This window comes from Grammomys surdaster, unplaced genomic scaffold, assembly GCF_004785775.1.
Source record: "Grammomys surdaster isolate TR1022 unplaced genomic scaffold, NIH_TR_1.0 125973, whole genome shotgun sequence".
Classification (NCBI taxonomy): domain Eukaryota; kingdom Metazoa; phylum Chordata; class Mammalia; order Rodentia; family Muridae; genus Grammomys; species Grammomys surdaster.
In genome coordinates this window covers 4625132-4650759 of record NW_021620790.1, presented here as the reverse complement: position 1 = coordinate 4650759, position 25628 = coordinate 4625132, and the positions used below count along the sequence as shown (strand labels likewise).

The following is a 25628-nucleotide window of genomic DNA, read 5'->3' as shown; positions in this document are numbered from 1 at the left end:
GTCCAATATGTGGTTTAAGGCAAGTCCTCTTCATTTACCTGGGACTCACTCGTTGAGTTGGGCTATTGGTTAGTGAGCTCCAGAGATCTTCTGGTCCAGTGCTATGATTTCAAGCAATTACTATTATGTCTGACTTTGTATAAGAGTTTGGAATATAAACCTCAGTCTCCTACATCTGCAGCAATCACTTTACCAACTCAGCCATCTCCCTATACCCCACTAAATAAATTTTACATCAAGGGTAAAAGAAAGAGACCTGAACTTTCTTTACATAAGACACAGTATATCTGCATCCTAATCAAATGTAACATGACACTATGACCAGTGTCACTATAAAAGAGCTGGACAAAATTAAGTGTTATGGTTATAAACAGTAGAGTCAAGGCATCTTAAACTGCAATGTGCCACATTTGACAGAAGTCTAGCTGAATATATTTGAAATGGAGAAGGGGTCAAGGTGATGTGATTGTGAGGGTGAGTCTCATATATAAGGTTATCCAGAAAACTGCTTTCAGTTACCTGGTTAATCACTGATCTCTGTGCTTCTGTAAAGGGTTTTTGCAGATGAGATAAAATCCATGGGCAGCTGACTTTATTTAAGTGAGTTTATGTGGATAATCCGGGTGGGCTGTGAGGCAATCCTCAGAAAAGCCTAAAGTGGAGCTGTGTCTTCCTTGAAACAAATATTGCCAAGAAGCTCAAGGATGGCTTTGTCAGTTAACTGTTTACTAAAGGAATGAAATTCTATTTACAGAACATACCCAAAAAAGCTGGATGGTGTGGCAGGAGTTTATAATTCTAGAGCTGCAGAGGCAGAAACAGCAAAGGGTTTATATGTGAGCCAGCCACCTTGATTGGTAAGTTCTGCCCATAGAGAGACCCTATGTTTAAGAAAAATTATAGATAGTTCCTGAGAAACAACACATGAGGTTGTCCTCTGGCCTATAAACAGGTACACACACACACAAACATACACACACACACACACACACAGAGATGCAAACATTCACACTCATACAGAAACACAGATGCACATTCACACATAAATCTACACACATTTACATAATTAAACATATTTGTGCAGACAGGCACATACATATCCACACATATACAAGCACACTTGTATACTCACACTTATGTATACATTCACATACATACATATACAAAACTCACAGAATCACTCACATACTGATACAATATACTAACACATATGTATACACACATATACACAAACATGCATGCACACACTGAAACACACATACATGTCCATGCAGTTATATAGGAACACTAACATAAGTATCTGAACACATGAACATTTACAAGCACACACATGCATGCACACATAGGAGCACATAGCCAAACACACATTCATGCACAATAATCAACTTGTACATATATGTGCATACACCCAATTCACTCTTACATGCATATACTCACACACATGCATTCATGTGTACAAACTAATACTCTACTGGTGCATAATAGCTTAAGGTCCTGTCCTGGACATTAAAGCTCTTTTCTTAACTACATGCCCTTTTGATTTGAGACTTGCATAATCAGTTCCCACAACCCTCTTAGCAAATTTATTACATTAAATCTTATAATACATCTTTCTGTTGGTGTTCCCCTTCCTACAATCCTCCTTCTCTGACTGTGAAGATCACACCAGTGCTATAGAGTACAGCTCAACTTCAAATCTCCCATGCACTTTCTTCCTGCCTAGTACTTGTCATTTATCGACTACCTTATCTGTAGGCCATTTGAATTTACATCTTCATTTGTCTATGAATAGCCTTACATTCTTTTCAGTGTGCGTTTTAGTACTTTTTTCCACAGTCCTTTTATTTTGAAGCTTTTGACTTTAGAAATCAAGTCTTGAATTCCTTGAATGTCATACACAATATTTAGACTGAGGTTGGGAACAGAATATGCAATTACTTGTGCCTGACTACTATAAATGTGTGTTGCACAGATGAGTGAGCTTGAAAGAGGAAAAATTTACAGGAACATGAGATGAATGAAAATCAATGGCAATGGTATCCTAATGAAACCTCAGAGATGATAAAGTGTAGGATCCACAATGATGAGTGATCTGGACGTCTGCTACAGTGACTATCACATCATGATTAAAAAGCACACTCTAAACTGATTAATAAAATAACAGACATATTTCCTTCTTATATTTCTTAAGCAGTTTCTATGTTCAACAAGTTCATGAACCGTCCATTTCACCCACACAAATCTCCTACAAGAGACAGAGGTATAAGTGTGTGGGAAAGAGTGAGAGCAAGAGAGATTGTTCAAAGACTAAGAATGCCTATTTTTCTTGTAGAGGACTAGAGTTCAGCTCTCATCTTCCAATCTGTTTTGCTGACAGATGCCTGAAATTTGAGCTGCCAGAAATCTGATACATTCTTCTGGCCTCAGCAGGCACCATCCCTTAAATATGTATGTAACATACACAAACAGATAAATAAAATAAATTATAAACTTTTAAAAATGATAGACTTCTCCTTTGATGACTCTTTGCAACTCTGTGAAGAGAGCTTCAATATCTTGTTCTCTGTAAATAGAATTGTTGAAAACACCAGTATAACTAAGAAAGCAGGGGAGAGATTGTACCGCCCAAGATCAGCAGCTCTTCCAGATCTCAGGAAAAACATAAAGTTTGCAACTGGTAAAAGGCAGGCAGTTTTGGGAAGACCATGTGAAGAAACATACAAGGAATCATAATATCAGAGGTCCCTCAGACCCAAAGTCAATATTTTATACTAATCCAATGGAAAAAAGAAATGCAGGAGAGCAGTGTCTTCCTGTCATTCCACATTGGTCTTATTTCTGTCAATGTCTTTCAGTGAACTAGGAGCTCACCATTTTATAGCTGCACTAGTTGGTGAGTAAGACTCAGCAATAATCCTTTGTTTCTGAAATCCTTTGTTTCTTCTTCATTGGCCAGCACCATGGTTACAGGTGCCTGTGGTAGTATCTGGCTTTCCATAAAGGAGATTCAGATATAAATTTAGACCTTCATAATTATATGGCAAGCACTGTTCTCCTTGAAGTTATTTCCCCTGCCACCATGATCTACATCTTTTGAATGTCATTAAGCAGGAAGTACCTATGAAGTGGACATCATGGATCATGAGGCCTTCTTCTCATGGGTCCTGAGTTCAGGCACCCCATATGTTTGCATATGCTATATACCTATTTCTCCTCTGATGTCCCATTTATACAACAAGAGGTAATGAAATCAATCATTATCAGAGAGAAAAATACTCGTTTCCTCTTCCAGCCATAATGATACTTGCATCAATGAGAAGGAGCAAGGGGATGATTGCCAGGATATCCATCATCATATTAGTCACAAGCAGGAAGTTTCTTTGCTACAATGACTTTGACAACCACTCTGCTGACAGACTAATAAGCTCAGCTTCATTTCTTGTTATAACAATGCCTTTTTTTCTCTTTAATATTTTCCACATATATTTTTCTTATCCAAATGTCCTATTTACACTAGTCTCTTAAAATTAGGCATTCCTACATATATTTCAATTGGAGGATGATTCACAAGGCCTTTTGGAAATTCATGGGACTTAGTATGTAAAGATTTAAGAAATATACTTTAAATGAAAAGCTAGAACCTCAGTCATTTCAATCAATTAAAACTGGAAAACTCCTCCATATAGTAGGTAAAGGAAGCAAACATGAGACATGTGGCAGTCTCTTTACTTCTATGAGGGTAGAGCTTGTAGGAGGAAATGCCAATAAGAGACTATGCAATTCTATTTTCTCAAAGTTTTTGGACTTTTTCCCACATGTAACTTTCTAAAACTAGTGCTGGTTTTAGGAAACATATGCAGTAAAACACAATGCCTTTGACACCGAAAATCAAGGGAAGGACAAATAATGTAGTTATTGCAAATATATGTGCATTTAGAACATGGGGAGAGTATTGAGTTAAATAAACAATTATCTGAAAGATGAAGTAAGACTTAGAAAGAAATGAACAAGTTGATATAAGGTCAACAGACAGGAAGAGGAAGACATCCTCTATACGATCAAGTGAAGATCAGAGGCTAAGGGCTGTTCTAAAGAGGATTCACAGAGGCCCGTATGTAAAAATCTCCACTACCAGAGGCTGACAGTAGAGCAAATATGGATTAAAATAATGATGGAGGAGCAAGAAGCTTGCTTACTTAGTGAAACATGATGGCCTGAATTTGATCTCCAGAGAACACAAACAAAAAGTTGTGCCTGGGTGTGGCCCATTTCTCTTAGCACTGGGGATGTGGAGTTACATGGAACACTTACAGTCCCTGCCCAGTAGGACCAATGTGTTGGTCATTTTCTGTCACAAAGAAGGTAAATGACTCCTAAGTAATGTGAACTAAGCTTTCCGGCCACTAAATAAAAGTATAGATGTTCTTACCTGCATACACATGTTCACATACATAATACATACATACATACATACATACATACATACATACATACATATGTAATCTCAGTTAATGAAGACTCACTGAATAATTTGAAGCAATACAGAGATATAGTCACAATAACTTTAAAGAAACAACATAAATTTAGTTAAAAAATTACCTCTGGGGTTAAGATATAGCAAAATATGCACAGTATTTGCTCCGCAAACACAAGGACCCTGGTTCCTATCACCAGAACCAAAGCCTAACTAAAAGTTGGGCACAACTATGCTTAGTTGTCTGTGACTATATAATCCAAGTGATGAGGGTGTGGATACAGACATTGCTGTTTATTCAGTGTACATGAAAAAGTGAACTCTAAGTTTTGTAAGAGACCCTGATTCATAAAACAAATCAAAGCAACAACAGAAATAAATCAAAAACAAAATAAAACAAAAACAACAAAACAAAACAGGTAGAGAGGAGCTAAACAAATCATCCAAGCTCAGCGTCTTACCTCCACATTTGGTACACACACACACACACACAAGAACACACACATACACACACAAACAGAAGCCTATGTGTGCATTCATACATACACACACACACACACACACACACACACACCGGTAACTTATCAAAAACAATGACTTATCTAGAATGTGATGAAGCCTCACTTTTCTTGAAAGGAGCCAGAGTAGTTAGGCTTTTGTCCTACTTGGGTTTGTAATTGAATGTCCTTGGCTCTCCATCCTAAACTGTCCTTTATCTTGTCCTTTGCCTTTGTATGAAAAAGAACATATTTCTTTTTTGTATCTCATCAAGGTTGAAATGTGGACAGCATTTTGTTAATGCAGCAGGAACAACAAGAAATGGCTATGATCAGACTTGTCAGGGAGATTTCACACTTACTGACTCAGGAATTTATCTCAATAGCAGTAGGGGCGGATTCTATTATTTTTCCTTTGAATGTGGAAACAGCAAGGCTCCAATTAGTAGAATAACATGATAAAGGTCACAGAGATGCTGTATTAGAGAACTTCAACATGTGGAGAAACACTTTCCGATCCTTTTCTCAAGAAAACTTTGTGTTATTTAAATTGAGCAGACTGGAAATTATTTACTTGATTGACAATTTAATCAATGAAATCAGTAATAGTTTAAAATGAAATTGATAAAATATTGATTAGAAACAACTTATCTTTTTAGTCTTAGAGCTCTTTGATTTTCTTTACTTTAGTTGAAAATACTCATGGTTCATATCAGTGATCTGCTTCAAGGGGAATAAGCAGGCACTTAGGGTAATCATGACTCTTAGAAAAGCAGCTTTTTGTTTGGGCCTATTTTGCTTTTAAGGGTTAACAGAGCAAACAATGTAAGAGAATTCTTGGTGTTTTCTGAACCATATCAAGAGATGGGACAAGTGAGTTATATAGATACTGTCCTGGGTAAGGACATCAAAAAATGTTTTAATAACTGGGCAGTATGGGATGGGGAGATGGGTCACTGTGTAGGAGTGCTTCCTGTGCAGACGTATGGACTTGCATATAAATGTCTAGCATACAAAAAAAAAAAACCAGGAACAGCACACATGCACCTATAATATCAGCATTGGGGTGGTTACAAGAGCATCTCTGGAGTATACTGGTTGTCAGCATAGATCCAGATTCAGCAAGAGACCCTGTCTCAAGGAAATAGGGTGGAGAGTAACAGAGCAGAACATCAGACATCCTTCTCTGGAGTTTGCACTCACACACATATGGACAAATGGTATCATGTGCACACACCTACAAATCCATAAATACACAAACACATACAAACACCCCACACACACACTCACAGAGAAAGAGAGAGAGAAAGAGGGAGAGACAGAGAGACAGAGAGACAGAGAAAGACTAATACAGATAAAAAAGAGAAGTGTGTAGTATCATTGTGAAACATTATACTCATTCTGAGTTATATTTCTAGAGAGATTTAACCCAGTCTTTCTTAGTAAAACCAATTTATAACCTAATATATATTCATGAGAAATAATTGTGCACAAAAATTCAGTATGTTTCTTGACATCATGGGTGCCAGAGATGATCTCTCCTCTGTCTGGAATTCTCCCGCTGATGACCACACTATGCCAAACTCTCATCTATATTGGGTAATTTATACAACAAAGTTGCCACAATACCCACAAGAAGTGGACATATGGGAGTGTTAATCATTAGTTTTCTACTTCATGAAAAATATTTATGGTGTTTGATGAACATAAGTCTTCATATGTAATCAATGGTCTCTAATATGGAAATACCAGTTCCTTTATTGTGTTAGGTGTTTTTTATGCATTTCTATTCCAAAGAGTAACTCTGTACAGGATTGTATTAGGGGAAGGAATGGAAGCTCACTGAAGTGAAGCCATTGTTTAATGGAAATCACCACATCCAACTTCATCTTTTTGGAGCTAAAGGGAAAATAAACCTTATATATTCACACACACACACACACACACACACACACACATACTGTCTTTGATAAGAATCATGGCACAAATGTTGTGAGTAAACCTTGCTGTGATCCACATAATAGCATTATTCTTCCTTCTTTGAAGAAATGTTATAATGAGAAAAATGCTTTTAATTCATTTAGAGCTGAGTTTCCATTTTGCTTCCTCTAGTTCTGTGTCTTTAAATATTTTCCACATAGAGAATATCTGCTTACTAGTTGCCTATCATGGTAGAAATATGTATAGGAGAAGCCCATTATACCCAATGTTTCAGGTAAATCTGTCTGACCAGGCTATTTACAAATTTTATGTGAAAGTGAGCAATATTTATGGACAAGAGATTTAGATATATGAAGTTGCAGGCTTCCACAGTTTAACCTGCTCAAACTTTATGTCATAAGATTTTAGGTGTCTCAGTGTATGTGTTCTCACCTTATATGGAATTTTACACTCTAAGATTTAAGTTATTCATGTTTAATAGCAGTCAGAAAAAGTTAGATTTAAATTTCAAGAAATAATCAATTCATAAATTTTAAGTAATTTTATTAAAGTATGTTTTTATGATTATTTTACCATTCTCACCAATTTCTTAGTCCCTTTCTGTGCCTATATTTTAAGCTAAACTTTATTTTAGGCAAGTAATCATCCTGTAAGGAATGAAGATATTCAGAAAGGAACCTGTGCCCCTCATTTTTCTATTAGACTAACAGAGAATGGGGCCAAAAAACCTAAGATTACTATAAAAATTCAGTGTTGTTAGACAGAAAGATCTGAAGGCTCACATAAGCCAGTATCTCCAGCACAGAGATTTTATAATGTTCTTATATCATCAAACCTTACAAGAGAGACTGAGATATGGATGGAGGTCAGAGGCTCACCTTGGCTAGGACTGTTTAGCTATGCATACATCTGGCTCTCTACTTAAACCTTTGCCTAATTTCAGAACCCTGATGATGGGCTTTAGGGGTCACTGAATCTCATGGATGCTAGTCCAATTGTGGATACATCTGGTAAATCTCCTCTCTCTCTGCTTCTATTACTTGTCTTTTCAACTGGCTTGTTGGGAGTAGATGGCAAACTCTGGCTTCTTAGGGTACTCTTGGGTTTCCAACTTTGACACTAAGAGCTCTTGTTTCAGGTGCACTGGTATAGGAAAAAGTCTCTTACTTATTGGGTTTTGTTCTAGCTAGGGTTACAGGGATCTAGTAGAAGTTTTACTGTTTACCCCATGAATATGGGGAAACTACTATGCTAGAAACAAACAAACAAACAAACCAACAAAAGCAAAACCCAAAACCCTATCAGATTACATTTAAAATGCACATGAAAAATTATACTTTTCCCCTTAGTCCAGTGCCAAGGAGTGTCAACCACACATCCTCCATCTCAATGTTTTCTTAGAATAGTCAATGCCAGTGCATGTCTATGTCATTTCCCCTCTTCAGTTTTTCTTATCTCATCATGTTTACATCCAAGCGCTTTAAAAATCTACCCAGTCACCCACCAGTTGACATCTGTTATGGCAAGAGGTGATGGTTAGGGTATTGCTTACAACCTCTATGAACATGATCCCCCATTTTTTTTTCTATGTGGACAATATCTTCTATTTCTTTCTTAACTTATTTTTAACATTTTACCTCCACTGGTCTGTTGTGTGCCACATGTTTCTCATGTATCTCTTCTTTCAAAAATTATTTATTTTAGAGATAGATACATAGATAGATACATAGATAGATAGATAGATAGATAGATAGATAGATAGATAGATAAAAAGAGAGGAGGGGCACTACAGATTCTCATATGCATATAAGATACTGCTCACATGTGGAGACTAGAGCAACAATTTGGGGAGTCAGTTCTGGCCTTTGTTCTTACTGAGGCAAATGTGTTTCTGCCTTTATGCTGCCTTCTCCCAGTCTGTATATTCCTGGCCCAGAAGATTCTAGGAAATTCTTTTATTTTTGATTCTCATTTTGTTTCAGAAGTGCTAGGTTGTTAGATGTCTGGCTTCATATTCAGATTTTCACATGGGTTGTATAGTGAGATTTGGATTTGTCATCAGGTTTGGGCAGCTAGCATTTTACCTGAAAAACTATCCCTGGTCAACATGTATTTCTCCTATCTTTGAGAATGTTTCATAGCTCAGGGATGAGGCAATGTTTCAGTTGATAATATACTTGCATTGTTCAGAATCTATATTTTTAATAGCTGAATATAATAGTATGTACTTGCAATTCCAGCTCTGTGGAGGCAGACACAAGTAGATCCCTGAGGTAATTGACCAGCCTGCTTAGACTACTTTAGTTTCAGTAAGAGGCCTGCCTCTAAAAACTAGGTGGACCACATCTAAGGATGACACTGGAAGATGATTTCTGGCCTCTATATACATATACACACATGCACTCCACCTATAGGAGCATTTATAAAAATGTTTTACTTTCAAAATCTACCATTTGATCTCCAAAACTCTATTGACTTAACTTATTCAAGGGACTTCATCAATTGCAAATTTGCTTTGGACCTCCCTGAAATCTTTCAGCTACTTGGCCAGAGTGGTTAGGTTTTGGAGCAAAGATTATGGAAAGCTGAACCACTGGCAGCTTCCCTTAAACTATACTCTGTTTCTACATGTGTCTTATCCATACATAGTTAAAATAAATAAGTCCAAATTGTTAACATGGCTTTGCGGTCGGTAAACATTGTATTCATTCTACCAGTCTGTCCTATTTCTAGTCATGTGTCACAGATAAGGACGATAAAGTAAGTACAGATTACACAGCTTGATCAAAGTCACATCGTTTGTGAGGAGGGAGACCTGAATTTTATATAATGGACTCACATCAATTCAAACCTTAAAATGCAGTCACCACCAGAATCTAAGAACTCTTCCAAGTCAAGGAAATAGAAAACAATCATCCTGTGAGTTCTCTAGAATATGTCTCCAGTTTGATGAGATTCAGTTTTAAATCATCTTCCTAAAAGGGACTTTCTTTTTAGTGTGTTTTGATTTCACTACTTGCTCCTGGTGCAATTACAAATAACATTCATCCTCTCAACATCTCAGACCCACACTATCTCCAGCTTTAAGACAAACTCAATAAAACCATCAGAGGTGTACTTTCCAAAAAAGACTGATAATAGAACAAGCAACAATAAAACAAATACTACCAGGCCAGTTAGCAGGACTCTGGTTGCCCTGCACAACAGGACATTCCCAATGGGTTGAGTCCCTGTACATTTTGTCCACACTTCCAGAATTTCCAATTTGACAACTTTCTCTTTCATGCTAGGTTAGGGGCCTTAGAGCCTCTCTGTGCTGCCAGAAGACCAAGCTCCAATTTATTCAGCATTTGCATGGTTATTCTTCCTCCAGAGACAAAACAGGGTGTTCTCTGTGAATTTCAGACTAGCTTTATCTACAAAGTGACTTCCAGGGCAGTCTGGGCTACACAGAAAAACTCTGTTTTCAAAAGCCCAATGAATGAATAAATGTGTTACATTTATTTATTTGTTTGTTTGTTTATATATTTTGGTGTGTGTGTGTGTGTGTGTGTTCACTGAACAGCTTATAAAAATCAGTATCTTGATCCCTTCCAGATGTGGGTCCTGGTAGTCAAATTCAGTTCATCATGCTTGACCAAGCAACAATCTTTACTAGTGAGTAAAGGTATCCTGCTGACTATCTCTTCTTACTTTTTTCCTTTTCATCCTTCAAGTCTCTTTTGAAGGCTCTATCGTTCTGAAATGCTTTCCCATTACCAGGGACTCCCAGCACTTCCAGTCTAGTAACTTCGCATTATGGTGTTTGCAGTATCACAAGCTCATTCTTGTTTTTTAGCATCTTCAAAAATCAAATATATGCTTTGTGTTGTGGATTAAATCAGTGCTGGAGAGAACTTAGAAATGGGTTATATAGATAGTAAAGAGCTTGCTGCACAGGCATAAGAATCTGAATTCAATGTCCAGCACTCTGTAAGAAACAGGCATTACATTTGATCCTATGACAGTAGCTGGAGATGAAGAAACAGGAGGATCCCTGGAGCCCTCTGGCTTGCTTGTTTAAGAAAGTTAGTGAACCTAAGGTTCAATGAGAGAGTGTCTCAGAATATGATTTGAAGAAATTGTAGAAGATGACAATATTGAGTTCCTTCATATGTATGCATACACACAGACACACAGACACAGACGCACAGACACAGACACACACACACACACACACACACAGCTTTCTTTTCTGCTTATTTTTTCTTTTCCTTGTCTTTTCTGCCCTTCATCCTATACCTCTTCTCTGTCTTTCTCCTTCTTGCCCCTCTCCTTCCTTTCTCCTTTTCTATTTCATCTTCTGTCCCTTCCTCCTCATCCTTCTTTTGTTCCCCATATTCATCCCATGTTGTTCTTCCTTTTTCTTTCTTCTACTCCTTCTTGTCTACTTGAAGTTGAGAAGCCTCTGTTATTGGCATGGAAGGAAAAGAATGCCGGCCTCAATAAGAAACTCATATAACAGTGTCATTAAACAAGTAAAACCTAAGATAAATATATGAAAGATAGTTTGCAATACATTTTTTTCTCTTGTCAGAATTTCCTCACTGCAATCATCCAAATGTGTTAAAGATGACTTTTTCCCAAAATAGGAACAAAGGAAGCCTCTATGCTCTGGGCTGTCTGTTAACTCTGAGAGCCAGACAGCTTGATATGCTCCCAGGCAATACCTGTTTATTGATTGTCCCAAGCAAGCAGCACTCCATCAGACTTGAGAGAAGAAAAGTGACATTCTTTTGTAGGGCTGAAAAATGGCCTGAAAGGCTTTGTTAGGATGTCAGCAAGCTACTCTGTGAAGAGATTAGAGCAGCTAGAAACATGGGGGAGAGGTCCTGAACATGTACCTGCCAATGTCATCAGACAGAAGTTAAGAAGATCAAGGATAGCCACTTCATAGGAGGCAGACTGAAGCTGTGGTGCAAGTGTCCTGTCACTTAGCCATCAGCAATACTCAAGTACTTCAAAGAATATATGTGGGATGACAAAAGGCAACTCCATGGGTACAATCATTCTATTGTCTTACCAGTCTTATGAAAAAATATACTTTATCTGAGACATCCTAAGAGCACAAATATTAAGCTCCATTTTTATATTCTAATAATTAGGAGAAAGGCATGGTAAATTGTTTTATCCATTAAGTGATTACGTGGAAGAAAAGAAAAATAAAGTCACAGAAAAGAACTGTGAAATATATACTGTCTGAAGACTCTTAGAGACTTGGAAGTATGAACTGAGACACTTCTAATCATCATTCCTTTTGACCTAGTGCCCTTTCTTCAGAGTAATCATTTAAATAATACAACTCATGGTATTGGGAAAATGGCTTGGTCAGAAGTAGTTTCTTTGAACACACACATAAGCCCCTGAATCTGTTTCTGAAAATTCATGTAAAAGCCAAACAAGAGTGTTGTGTGCCTGGAATCTCAGGGATAGTTGGTACATAGTGCTGATGCTGGGAGCTGGCTAACCAGGCAGTGAAACAAAAAGCAGTGAGATCCATGTTAGATGAGAAAAACTATCTCAGAAAAAAATAAGGAGAGAAGAAATTGACAACTGAAATCAGTCTTTGGCCTCCACATAGACAAGTACAGATGAATATAGATCCACTCAAATGCAAACTCATACATATACACCCACCTACACACCAGGAAAAGAATCCATATCTTGTGGAACATGCTGCGATCTTTGATCATTCTGTTCCAAATCTCATTATTCTCATCATGCTTCCAGTCATTAGACTATCCTTTAACATATGGTTTCACTTCTACTTTCATGTCTCCTGTATGTGTAACTCCATGCATTTAATGAAAGCTAGACCCACAAATGAGAAAAAGTGGCTAAAAAATTAAATACTAGACCAACTAGCTATCTTAGCCACAAGAACTCCAAGTCAGCTTCCCATAGGCACTTGCACATCTGTATTTTTTTTGCAGTACATTTCATAGTAGCTAAATAATGGAGTTTTTCTAGGATTCTGACAATTGAGGAATGGCTAAAGAAAACAAAGTTCATATACATGATAAAATTATATTCAGCCCTGAACAAGGATGAATTTATTCCAACTACAGGAAAATATAACTCCTTTCTATATGTTCCAGCCCAGTCCCATTCTCCTGACATCCCACTCTTTCTATCATCACTGCTCCACTCTGGCTCCTTGATTCTTCACAGTTTCTCTGAGGACACTATTACACCTTTGGGTCCACTCCTTCCATTAATTTAAAAATCCTTTTTTCTATAACTTGGACAAGATCAGCCAAGGCCTTCAATCTGAAGCTTTCCAAATGCCCACCATTGACAAGTAATCATTGATATACAGTGCATTCTGGTTTTATAATCTCACCGCTCAAGGTCTGAACATAATTTGCCTCCCATGAGAGGTAACACTACGGCAGCTTCTGGCCAATAGAATGTGAGCACAAGTAATCCTCGTATACTTTTTCAATAGAAACCTTTGGATAAAACACAGCCTTATTTTCTTATCATATATCTCCTTCTTTTGGCCATATAAATATTCAGATGATGAGATCTCTGCCAAAATTAGGACAAAGCGGCAGAAGGCCTGCCAATGTGAGAGTGACTCCATGTATAGAGTGACTCCATGTTGTATGATGAATGGGAAGTGTCTCTCATAAGTCCATGTTTGAATACTTGGTCTCTGGCTTGTGGTCTCTTTCTTTGGGCATGTTGCAGAACTTTTGATGGTGGAATCTCATAAGAGGAAATGCATCACTTATGGTAGGGCTTGAGACTGTTCAGCTTTATGCCATTTTCTATTTATTCTCTCCTACCTGAGTGTGAATACAAAGTGATCTTCTAGTGTTTCTGTTCTTTCTACCATGCTTTCCCCCACCAGTTGCCTTTTCTTCCTCCATTATGATTCATCATATGCTTTTGGAACTGTAAAACCAAATAAATGCTTTCTCTCTTAAGTTGATTTGGTCAGAGTATTTTTATCATAACAGCAAGAAAATAACTAAGACAGACTGCACTCCACTTGTCACTTGGACTAGTGATATATGCGAGTTACCTGTTGTAACGGTACAACACAAGCCATCAAGAAAATACCATTTGTTGCACAGCTCTCTTATGTACACACTGCACTATTTTCTCTTTTACTATAGCACATATTCAACTTCTGTTTGTTTGCCCTATTCACATAAACTCCATAAAGATATGTCTTTGTCCATGCCTTTTCCCTGCCTCCTTCAGAATGTGACATATTACATCTGATTGAATAATTCATGCTAAAGGAATAAACAGTACCCACACAATACTGAATATAGTGTCCCCATACTGCATTCCAGGAGTTGTGCCCATATATTGTGTGTACTCACAGTCATGACAAGTAGCTCCTGTGTAACCAGTGTCATTGCAATTGCAGTAGAAGGTAGTCCAGGTCTGGGCACAGTGTCCTCCATGTTCACAGTAGTTTGGCAAACACCTAATGGAAAATTGTACAAACCCAGTAAGCCAAGATGATTGAAACAGAAAGGCAAGAAAAAAAAAGAACCTTCCAGCAGCAATGGGAAACAGAATTGCTAATATCTCATAAATGTCAAAGATAAATGATAAGAAAACCATACAGATGTGCTCATATTGCTGAATAGTGGGATATCAGAGCTAAATTCTACCTTTAAGGTAAAGCTTAAACACGAGCACAGAAAAAGCTGAATAGAAGTGAGAATATTCTATAGAATGGTGTGTTTATCATGGTAGAATGTGTATCAGGTTATAATTTTATTCTGGAATGTCCTGTGGCTTCTTAAAGGAAAAGAAAAAAAATTTCTCAGTCCTTGAGATACTGTCTATATTGTGTTTTTGGAATGGTCAGGAAATTATCTGAATCCACAGGAAAGAACATGGTTTAAAGATTAATGCCCCTAAATTACCATGCAAGGCAATTCTACCTTTTCAGGAACCGTCAAAGCCATCCTGAAGACCTTCACTAGTTATGATATACCAGAATGGTGTTCTTCTATCCAAATCAAGTAAAGTACTTTACCCTCACTTCTCCACCTCCCACTCACCTTCACTCATTCCTCACACACCCTGTGGAGTAGCACTGCTTTGAACATCATCCACCAGCACATCTCTACTCTTTGATATCATCCCGTTCCCTTGCTTTTTCCTATTTTTTCTCTTATTGTTGGTAGGAGTGCTTGCATACATGTTTGTAGACACCACATACATGTGTATGTGATGCTGGAGGAGGCCTAAATGGTGTTGAATCCTTCAGAAGTGAAGTTACACATACTTGAGAGACATTACATAGCTTAGTCAACCTTCTAACTTGACTTCTGATCATCTTTTACCCTTAGCTCACTTTTCTCAAGAATTCCCTGAGGTTATGTAATTCCTCCCCTTTTACTGTATCTGCCATCATACTGACTCAGTGAGAACTCAGTATCACACAACCTTTCCTGGAGGATAACAAAGAGTTTATTTTTAAATTCTATTTTTACATTTATTCATGAATTTACTTATTGAGCATGTGTAAATGTGGTAGAAGGGGACTCTTGCCATATGGGATCCATGTAGGTCAGAGGACAACTTGAGGGAGTCAACTCTTCCCTTCTACCATGTGGGTCTCTGGAATTGAACTCAGGTTTTCAATCTTGACAGTAAGCATCTTTATTATCTGTGCCACCTATTGCCTCAACAAAACATTTGCTGCTTTAACAACAGAAAGATAACCAATGGAAAGTAAGCAATGCCTTTTCTATGTTCATTTTAAGTATGATGCCAAGAACACTGCAAGTAGCCTCATTTTAGTGGTTTACATTATAGAAAACAAAATCACAGCATTTGTTGTGCTCATGATTTTATACATGTGAAGAATATAAAGAAGGCGAGAAAAAGAACTGATAACCTGCAGCATGCCGCACAAGAGATGGAAGATAAACTGATGACATCTGTGTGTTTATTTAGTTTCTGTTTCCCAAGACCTGCTTGGTGTCCCAGACTTTCTGACTACTTTCTGTACTGTGTGTTCCAGTCTGTGAGATTAAAAAAGAATTTTTCTGAAGAATACACATTTCACTCTTATTGGTTGGATTTGAGGCTCTGTGAGTTTAAACTAAGCTGGAGCTTAAGATTTACTAGGAAATCCTCCTAGGTCCTGGAAGAAATAAATTAGTAAAGTATGTTTTCACAAACATGAGGGCCTGACTTCAATCACCCAGAATTCTTGTATATAATTGTACACACTTGTAGTTCTAGAGTTGAGGAGACAGAGACAGTCAAATCCTTTCTACTCATTGACTATCCAGTCTAGCCTATTTGTTGAGTTACAGACCAGTGAAAGACTTGTTTCAAAATCAAGATGAATGATGCCTGAGGAACAACACCCAAGCATATACTTTGGCCAACACATGCACAGTTCTATATGAGAGTATCTGTACATACATCAATATTAAACATGTACATGTAGGTACACACACAGTATAACATTCTATAATTATAAAATGAACTACCCTTTTTCTTATATAATATACATTACAATGATTTTAGTGTAATATTCTCAAGTCCAGTAGACTGTGGAAAGTGAAAGCTTGGGAAAGTTGTCAGTATACCAGCCTTTGAACACATCATTAGCAAATCTCCAAAAGACTTTGCACTAGTGTTCAGAAACTCAAGTTAACATTAGAAATGCACATGTCAAAATCACATGTCTACTTTGAAGCCTCTGAAAGAATCAATGATGTTTTTCTTGGAAAGAAAAAAGCATATTTGAGAAATGGAAAAATTGAATACTCTTAGAAAAATAGACAAAAATGAGTAAGAACATGAGAACATGCATGGCTGCCTTACAGCAAGTTTCATTTGGGGCCAGTTCACAGAGATAACTGTTCCAATTCTAATTTATACACACACACACACACACACACACACACACACACACACACACACACACATACACATATACACCAATCCTACTAAAACAGCAAAATGCTGGAGGCATGTTGGCAAACACTATACTGGGGAGGTGGAGATGGGGTATATCACAGAGGCTTGCATGACAACCACTCTAGCCTAATCTTCCAGGTCCAGGTGCCAATTATAGGGACTGTCTCAAAAACAAAACAAAACTAAACTAAACTAAAAAACAGAATAAAGTGACACCCAACACTGTCCTCTAGCATTTACTCACAGGTACACACATTCCCCAACCAATCCTACACACAACTGTATATATGTTTACATACATGTACACATATATCAGAATGATATCTTTGATAAAATGAGATGTTTAAAAATATAAAAATTCCTTAAATAGGAACAACTAAAAAATTATATAAATGATAAAACATATTCACTTATGTATTATATAACAACAATGACACACAACTAATCCTATAAATCCCCTAAAACTGGAAAGGCAGATTTCAGTTTATTTTTATGTGTGTTCCATTACTAATGTGAAATCCTTAAATTACAGTGACCAAAGACAGTTTCTGCCATATTCCTCAATGTTCTTCTTTTCAAGTGGCTGAGCATTTTTCATGTTTTATCTGAGTTGATGTAGTTTCATTCTGATCCTTAACACTCATATTAAAAACAACACTGATTAGGCTGTTTACTTTCTGAACAACTGGAAACATGATTGCAGGTCATGTAAAAAAGCTGTTAAACCTGAAGTTATCAGTATTAAAACTTTACACAATATTATCATGGGACATTTAATAGGCCCATGAGAATTCTTTATATTCAGAAATAAAGAAACTTTTGGAGTTATACTAGATGATGTATCACTAGCTCTTAGTGTTCACTAAGTAGATCCATTCATCATGTCACTCTGCTTTCTGAATATCTTTTCTTGAGGCCTACTGTGAACAATATGAGGAAGGTTCTTCCCGAGGACACTGATGGCATCATGTCCACATTTTTGTTGCTGAACAAGTTACATATGCTCCTAATGCATGTAACTGGTTATTAAAAGATTCTGAATTTACTATCAAAATTCCAATAATCAGAACATTGAGCTAATATTTAGGGGTGACAAAAAGTATGTTACTGAAAGGTGTAAAGTCCCAAGTGACTCTCTTGGAGCAAGAAACTTCTTATATTTTGAATTACTCTGTAAACAAATTTGAATTATCAAATTTTAAAAACAAGTATACATTTTATTTAAACATATTTGCACTGGATATAGTAGAGTTAAGAGTAAACATGAGCTGTGATGTCAGAAGGAATATTATTTAGGGTCCTAAGCTGTCATCAAATCAATCAGCTTAATAATCATTGAAAGACTTTCCAGTTTTCCTGTTTTATACTTCATGTGTAACAAGAAATATGCAACACTTTCTTCCTACAAATGCCACATTTCCAAAGTAATAAATAAGACTTTTTCTTTACATAAAAACACTAATCACACTTTAGTAACATATAAATAATTATTTCCATTTATACTTTAAAAAAAATATGTCCTTGGTTTGATACTTGTAAATTTCAATCAAAAGTTTAATATGTATGAGACAATTAACATAGACCTTATAGTAAAATGTAGGAGAGAGTAATGTTCACTGAAGTTGAATAATCATTTTCTAAATTTTGTTTTAATCACATAGTCATTACTTTAATAAAGTAAATTCACATTTTTATAAAGTCAAAAGAAAATAGTTTAAATGTGGTTTGAAATATGCAAAGGTATGTGTTTAAGTGATATATTAAATATTTTAAAAGTTCCATTAGTCTTGATTAATTTAGTTTCCGTTCATCAAGGTCTGTGTCTATTGGTTAGAGATTGTGGCAGATAAGCTTAAAGTAGGGGAGCCTGGAAGCAGAGCTAGAGACAAGACACAATCTCAAAGGCTCCACCTCCACTGATCTATTGACATAGGTTACTAGCACTCTAATTCTTCAGTCTTCAATACAACAGCCATTTGGGACATACTTCTCACGTAAATTTTGAAATCTCAAAACAATTCCCTTGCCACTGCCAGAGCTCTGAAGAATATATATATATATATATATATATATATATATATATATACACACACACACACACACACACATATACATATATATGCTTCTCTTTACCTGAAAATCCACTTATTGGGAAAAAATGGCCCAGAAATATTTATGTATATGTACAAAAGCATCTGTAAAATTATTAGTAAGATAACAATTTTTAAAATAACAATTATATATAGTATCAAATATAGTACATTGAGGATGTATAAAAGGTGACACGCCTATACTGTGGAGTGCAGAGGCAACTAACATGAAGAGGTACATCTGAATGTAAGCGTAAGAGAAAGTCTTCCAATAAACCACATGCTAGCCAGTGAAACACGGTATGTCTATATGGCTCAGTAGGCAAGACCACTTGCAAAGACCTGAGTTCAATTTTCTAGTACCAGGTAAAAAGGCAAACGTGCCTGAGCTTGGCTGTAATCTCAGCACTGTGGGGTATAGAACAGTACATCTATATCAGCTTAGCTGGACAGAGTAGACTAACATCAAACTTCTGGTTCAATGGAGACCTTGTCCCAAAGGAGTGAGGCAGACAGTGGCAGGAAAAAGCACTCATATCATGCTATGGCCTCCTCATGCTATCACATGAACCCATGCCCAAGGCACAGACACTCATATACTCACATGCATGTGTCACCCATACAGTATGCAAAATAAATGTGTAGTTTTGCTGTGATAATCATTGGTTTTATTTAGGGAAGCTAAGACCTGGAAGAAATAGAATTCTTATATATTAACTGTGGTTAATTGTGAGAACAGAAGCAGATTTTTGATGTTTTATTATGCTACTGAGAAACCTAGGACCTCATGAATGCTAGGCAAGCATTGTCCTAATTTATCAGCTCTGAAAAAAAAAACAACTAGCTTAAACTTTAGGAATGCATACATAAATCATTGTATTTTACAGTTGGTTTAGAAATCATGTGTTACCTCATAACAGGAAGGCAGTTGGGAATATCTTCTTGGCGCATGGAATAAATACCATAGGATCTACTTATGTGCTCTCACAAATTAATACAAATAGTCTATCACCAGTGATAGAACACTGACAGGCTGGCCTTGTATATGTTGAAAGCCATTGAATGAAACATCTTCACAGAGCAACTGTGGTGTGTGTGTGTGTGTGTGTGTGTGTGTGTGTGTGTGTGTGTGTTTGTTTATATATGGGAACATATGGTGTGTGTGTTTGAGGACATGGGTCTATATATGTACATGCATGTGAAGCCCAGAGGTTGACCTCTGGTGTTTTTCTCTCACTGTTTACAAATTTACTGTGTCAGGTTGCTCAAATGAACCCAGAGCTTGCTAACTCTGATAGTCTAGCTAGACTTTTTTTCCAAGGATCACTTGGTCATGCTTCTCACATGCTTGTATCACATGTGATCTGTCACCCACACCCAGAAATTAAATGGGTGTAGGGGATCTCATCCTTGTGTGGCAAGAGTTTTATACACTGAGAAATCTTTCCAGGCCTGCATATGTATTTTTTTTTAAATTTGATTATTTGATGATAGTAAAGAGAAACACAAACATATAAGAAATGGTCTAAGTATGAAGATGGAACCAACTGAATGAAACTAAGATAAGGGGATGTGGCATAGTGTTTGAACTGGAAGGTATTGAAACTGCATGACAGCCAGCATTTAAGTGGACTTGCCTAGTAAAATCAGGAGTTATTTCCAGGGTACTGTTTCCATAGCAACTACAGAATCTACAGCAGAGGGTTTTAAAACATGAAAGCTCCAAAGCCCAGTGTGTCCACTTACTTTTACCTAGAATAGATAAGCCATTCATATCTACTCTGCTTCCTTTTATGATTTCTAGAAATAAAATTAAATAGGTGAGACCTGTGTTTCTTTGGAATGAAACCCATCGGATAATATACTCCTAATGACCACTATTTATTATGCTCCTATATTGGTCTGTGAAAATTTTAAGTCACTTGTTAACATTAACATAAAAGGCTCATCTGTCTAATGAAATACGCACAGTGGTTAAGTGTTTGCAGTCATTTCCATAGCTATGCTGTGAATAAGCATGTCGTTCATCTAAAATTCTCATTTTGAACCTACCCAAAAAAGTCATTAGTTAAAGAATAAAGCTCATGTGTGCACGCCGACACACAGGACACACACACACACACACACACACACAAAGAAAAAACACTCACTATGATTTTATAGGATCTTAAGGAAATTGTTCCTTACTGTTAATCTCCCTTGTCCAGTTCTCGTAACAGACTAGATGAGCAATACCACTTTTGATAAGTCTTTTAGTTTCCAAAAGTTCAAATGATTGATTCTCTAAAAGAGTTACTTAATTTTTTAAATTACATATATACATACATATCTGTGAGCATGCACATTTAAGTATGGATACCTGTGATTGCTAGAGAAGGTGTTGGATCCTTAGTTCAGTAGTTACAGTTATAAGTGTCCTGCTGCATGGATGTTAGGAGCCAAACTCATGCCCCCTACATAATCAGCAAGTGCTTTAAACTCCTGAGCATTTTTAGAGAGATTAATCTATAAATTAATTTGTATATGATTGTACTTTATGTTCTCTTTTTTATAAAGACTTTATATTTTTTCCATATACAATTGAAGGTCAGTTTCAATTTCTGTATGCTTTCCTTAGAGACTGAAATACAAAAATATTTCAATAGTCTTGAAAAGGCAAGTAGATTAATATAAGCTGTTTAATGATGCTCATACATTAGAAACCAGCTAGATTGCTTTCCTTTGTCTTTTTCCTTTGATACATCAGTGGAGATAAGGAAAAATCCAAATGTTACATTTACTGTGCAGCAGAGAGCTTCTTTAATATAGTAAACAGATGCAAAGCCCTTACCAGGATGTCAGAAGAAGGTTTATTGAGGTATTGATACCAGGAGGAAATCAATACAGAGAAATCTTTTGTCTTCTAATTATCAATTTAGAAATGTTTCTCCTGGAAGTGACTTGAAAAATTAAAGACAACTTTTTCTCATGTTTCTATATATACTCAAACCTTCCTTGGCTTTTGTGTTTCCAAACAGCATTTTTTTCAGTATTTCTCAGGAAAGGTGGTGTAGGTAGCTTTTGAGTGCAGCTTTCTTAATGCTCTCTGAATCGCCACTCTGTATCTCTCTTGCCAAATAAATTATTTTAGAACAAGCATGTGAGATAATTCACTGGGTTATTGGTAGGCATTTATTTAAGCATTAATGCTTTCAGTTGTCAGTAAGTTAGGGAAACTAATTTCCACAGCCGTATGGGAAAATGTAAAGTTCTACCCTCGGTGTGGTTGGCTATACTTTCTCTGAATCAAACTACCTCAGTATCTATCATAGTTACCTTTATCAATGCTGTAACAAAATATCTGACAGGAAAGTAGGAAGTGTTGTTTCCAGTTTATAATTCCAGGAGATACTATTGGCAGTAGCAGAGAAAAATATGGTTAACAGAACTACCAGCAGCAGGTCATATTGTCTCCACAGTGGGAATCAAGAATGTACAGGAAGTAGGCCTTGCTACTGAACCCTCGGTGATCTACTTTCTCCAATGAGGCTCCAACTCCTAGTGTTTCCTGCAACCTTCCAAAACATTACTTCCAGTTGGGATTCAAGTGTTTAAACAAATATGCCTATGAAGGACATTTTACATTGTAACTGTAAGTGTCTTTCCTTGTGCCCAAGAGAACAGTGACACTTTATCAATAGATTTATTCACTTTTTGTGTAAAAACAAGTAACAAGAGAGATTGGGCTGATTAGCGAGCCTATATGCCCTCCTTCACAGATACTTACAGCAGTGAAATCAGAATTAGGTTCTCTACAAGCACTTCTCCATTCACACCTAAAGAGGCATGGGATGAAGGTATTGGGGCTCCCATTTAAAGAACAGAAGGATGATTCAACCTACCCCTCACTGGAGAGTTCCAGATGGACTGCCCGTACTGAAATAGCTCAGACTCTACCTTCATAAAACAGTCATTTCAGGCTAATTATGAAGTTCTCTTCCTCCTGTAATCATACCCAAGAACGTTTACTGGAAGTCTCTTATCTTAGTATGTTCTTCATTCCAAAATGTTCTATAAAAGACTGTAACAGTAAGCAGCAAATTTCTATAGGATTTTTTTTGAGATTCTGTTGTGCCATGTGACTTTTTTGGAAACTGTCTTATGAGAGGATGTTTGAGGATGTTTTTCTGAGAATAGACATAATGCATATTTTCTGGAAGAAACCTGAAATAAGGTTGTGTGATGCTTTGCTAGAGATGATGCCTGAGAGAACATGTAAAATTTGGAAAGTGTAGATATATAACCCAACAGACAGTAGATAATGCTATATGGTACTTGTTCACTCTTCCATCCTTTGTTGGTCATCAGAGGGCTTTGCTAACACTGATCTTTGTTGAAGACATTGTGTGGTATTAGTTAGCCTTGGCACTCTGTGCTGGTCATCATTATAACTTCATAAAGAGAAATATACCAAAGAACTGCTGGTTGTGTACTGGCCATTTCTTGTTGCTTTCCAGACTCAAGATGATTGGCAGAGCCTTGTGCCAATTAGCAGAACCTTGCTGTTTCTTGCAGATAAAACTGCTGTTGCTGATTCATGAATGAAGTTTGCAAGTGGATCAAGGTACCACTGTTGATTTGTGTGAGATGAACTGCTGATATTCCGACAACACAAATTGGATTTTCTCCAAGGACCTATTTCTAAAGAGGTCCACATGCTCTTTTGCCCTATTAACCTTTTCATTTCACTACCTCAGGTCAGTGGTGGGCTAGAAGAGAGGTTAAAACATTTAAGTGTACTTCTTAGAGAAGGTTTTTAAAAATATATGCCTACAACCCTATTCTGGTTGAGTGTACACATACTGGAAGATGTATATGCACATGGCTATTGTGCTTGTGGAGATAGAGATCCGTAATAAACACAATTCCACAGACTCAGGAATTGTCAAACACTCAGGATGAATCTGTCTCCTGTGATCACTAAACGTGTGATTTTAAACAAAGTGTTGGTGAAGGGCATTGGTGAAAAAAAGAGCAGAGATTTCAAATGTGAGTGAGTTTCCTTTAGAATCACCAGGAGAACATACTAAAATTACAGGCCTGTCTCTGTCCCACTTCCAGGTTGGCATCTCAGTATTTCCTTTATAACTATCTCCTTTAAATTCATGTTTAAATCTCCTTTAAATTCATGTTTAATTACATGTTTATATCTGTGTGTGTAGTTCTATGCACATGAGAAGACAGGTACCTATGGAGGCCAGAAGAGGAAATCAGATCCACTGGATCTAGAGTTACAAGTGATTATAAACCATCAGAACAGCAAGGACTTTTAACAGGCGAATGATCTCACAAAACTAGAAATTTCATTTCTACAAAGTTGAACTCTGTACTGTGATATTGTGTATTGGGCACACTTGAAGAACCACAAGAGTTTCATAGGACTGAAGAAATAGTGAAAGGGTGGAATATTTAAAGAATATTTATTCAGGAACTAATACATAAAATACAATCTTTCCTTTCTTCCATGAAACAGGGCAAAATATGATAAATTTTAAAAAATATATAGCATAAATGACTCTGTTTTGATTTTAGTCCATTTCTCACCTGAAGGGAGAATACCATATTGTAGCATTTCTCACTTAGACACTGGTACTCAGATTGTGTGGACATTGCCTTTACCATGGCTTTCCTGGCGCCAGATATAAAGGCTTTCAGTTTTAAAGAACAGCTCAGACATATGTTTTACCCTACAATGCAATCTTTTTATATCACCCACTGTTTTAACACACTCCCACATATGGGGTGGGCTGTATCAGGAATCTGTTTGTGGAGGTTATCCAGGATAATGTTTTCCAAGCCTCTGTGTTTGCAGCTCCCCAAGCTCAAGCTGAGAAGCTAAACATCTTGATCAGAGAGTGAGAGACACATGCTTTTCTTAGAAGAAGATATGCTAGGAAAAAAAGAACCAGATATGGAGGGAGGAAATTGTATATTATGACATATTTGGCTGCAGGAAACTGAATGTATTGGTTTTTTTATATGATCTATTCAGTGGATAAAGAAAATTTCTTGCATTTTCAAAAGGATTAGAAGAATATATTCTTAGAACACAATAATAGAGTACAGTGGCAAAAAGCCGTGATTTCATAATTGATATTGCAGCCTCCACATGAGATCCATTTCTGTAAGTTCAGGACTATAATCAAATGATATCTAAGAACCTCCCTTAATTGTATTGCTATGTGAGGGTAACACAGGGAATGGAATTTATGGTATCCACTCTCCCTGGCATCCCAGAAAGCTTCACAGAAATCAGGGTCTGTCTGTCTTAATAAAGGTTTATCAACATATGATCTATTCAGTGGATAAAGAAAATTTCTTGCATTTCTTGCATTCTTGTGTTTGTGTATATTTGGTGGTGCCATGTGCATATATGAACATGTAAACATACCTGCATACAAGTTTGGGAGCATTAGAAGCGATCAGCTGTTCTCCTTTGCCATTCTCCACCTTATTCTTTTGAGGCATGTTCATTTTCTTGACCATGAATGTAAATATGTTTTTTTTTTCTGTTTGCTTGTTTTTGTCACTGCTGTTGTTCTAACTAGGCTGGCAGATAGACAACTTCTATCTCTGGCTCCTGCAACACTAGGGCTACAGCTGATCATGTGTTACCACACATACCTTATTAAAGTGTGT

General features: G+C 36.8%; 1 protein-coding gene across 3 annotated transcripts in view; it reads right to left on the bottom strand.

The window, feature by feature from the left end:
- Positions 1-25628, bottom strand: part of LOC114609465 (contactin-associated protein like 5-3-like) — a 565569-nt gene that overhangs the window by 240894 nt on the left and 299047 nt on the right. For all 3 annotated transcript variants that reach the window (XM_028753829.1, XM_028753830.1, XM_028753831.1), the window contains exon 11: positions 14289-14395. In XM_028753829.1, the coding sequence (XP_028609662.1) occupies positions 14289-14395 (107 nt within the window). The remainder of the gene's footprint in view (positions 1-14288; positions 14396-25628) is intronic.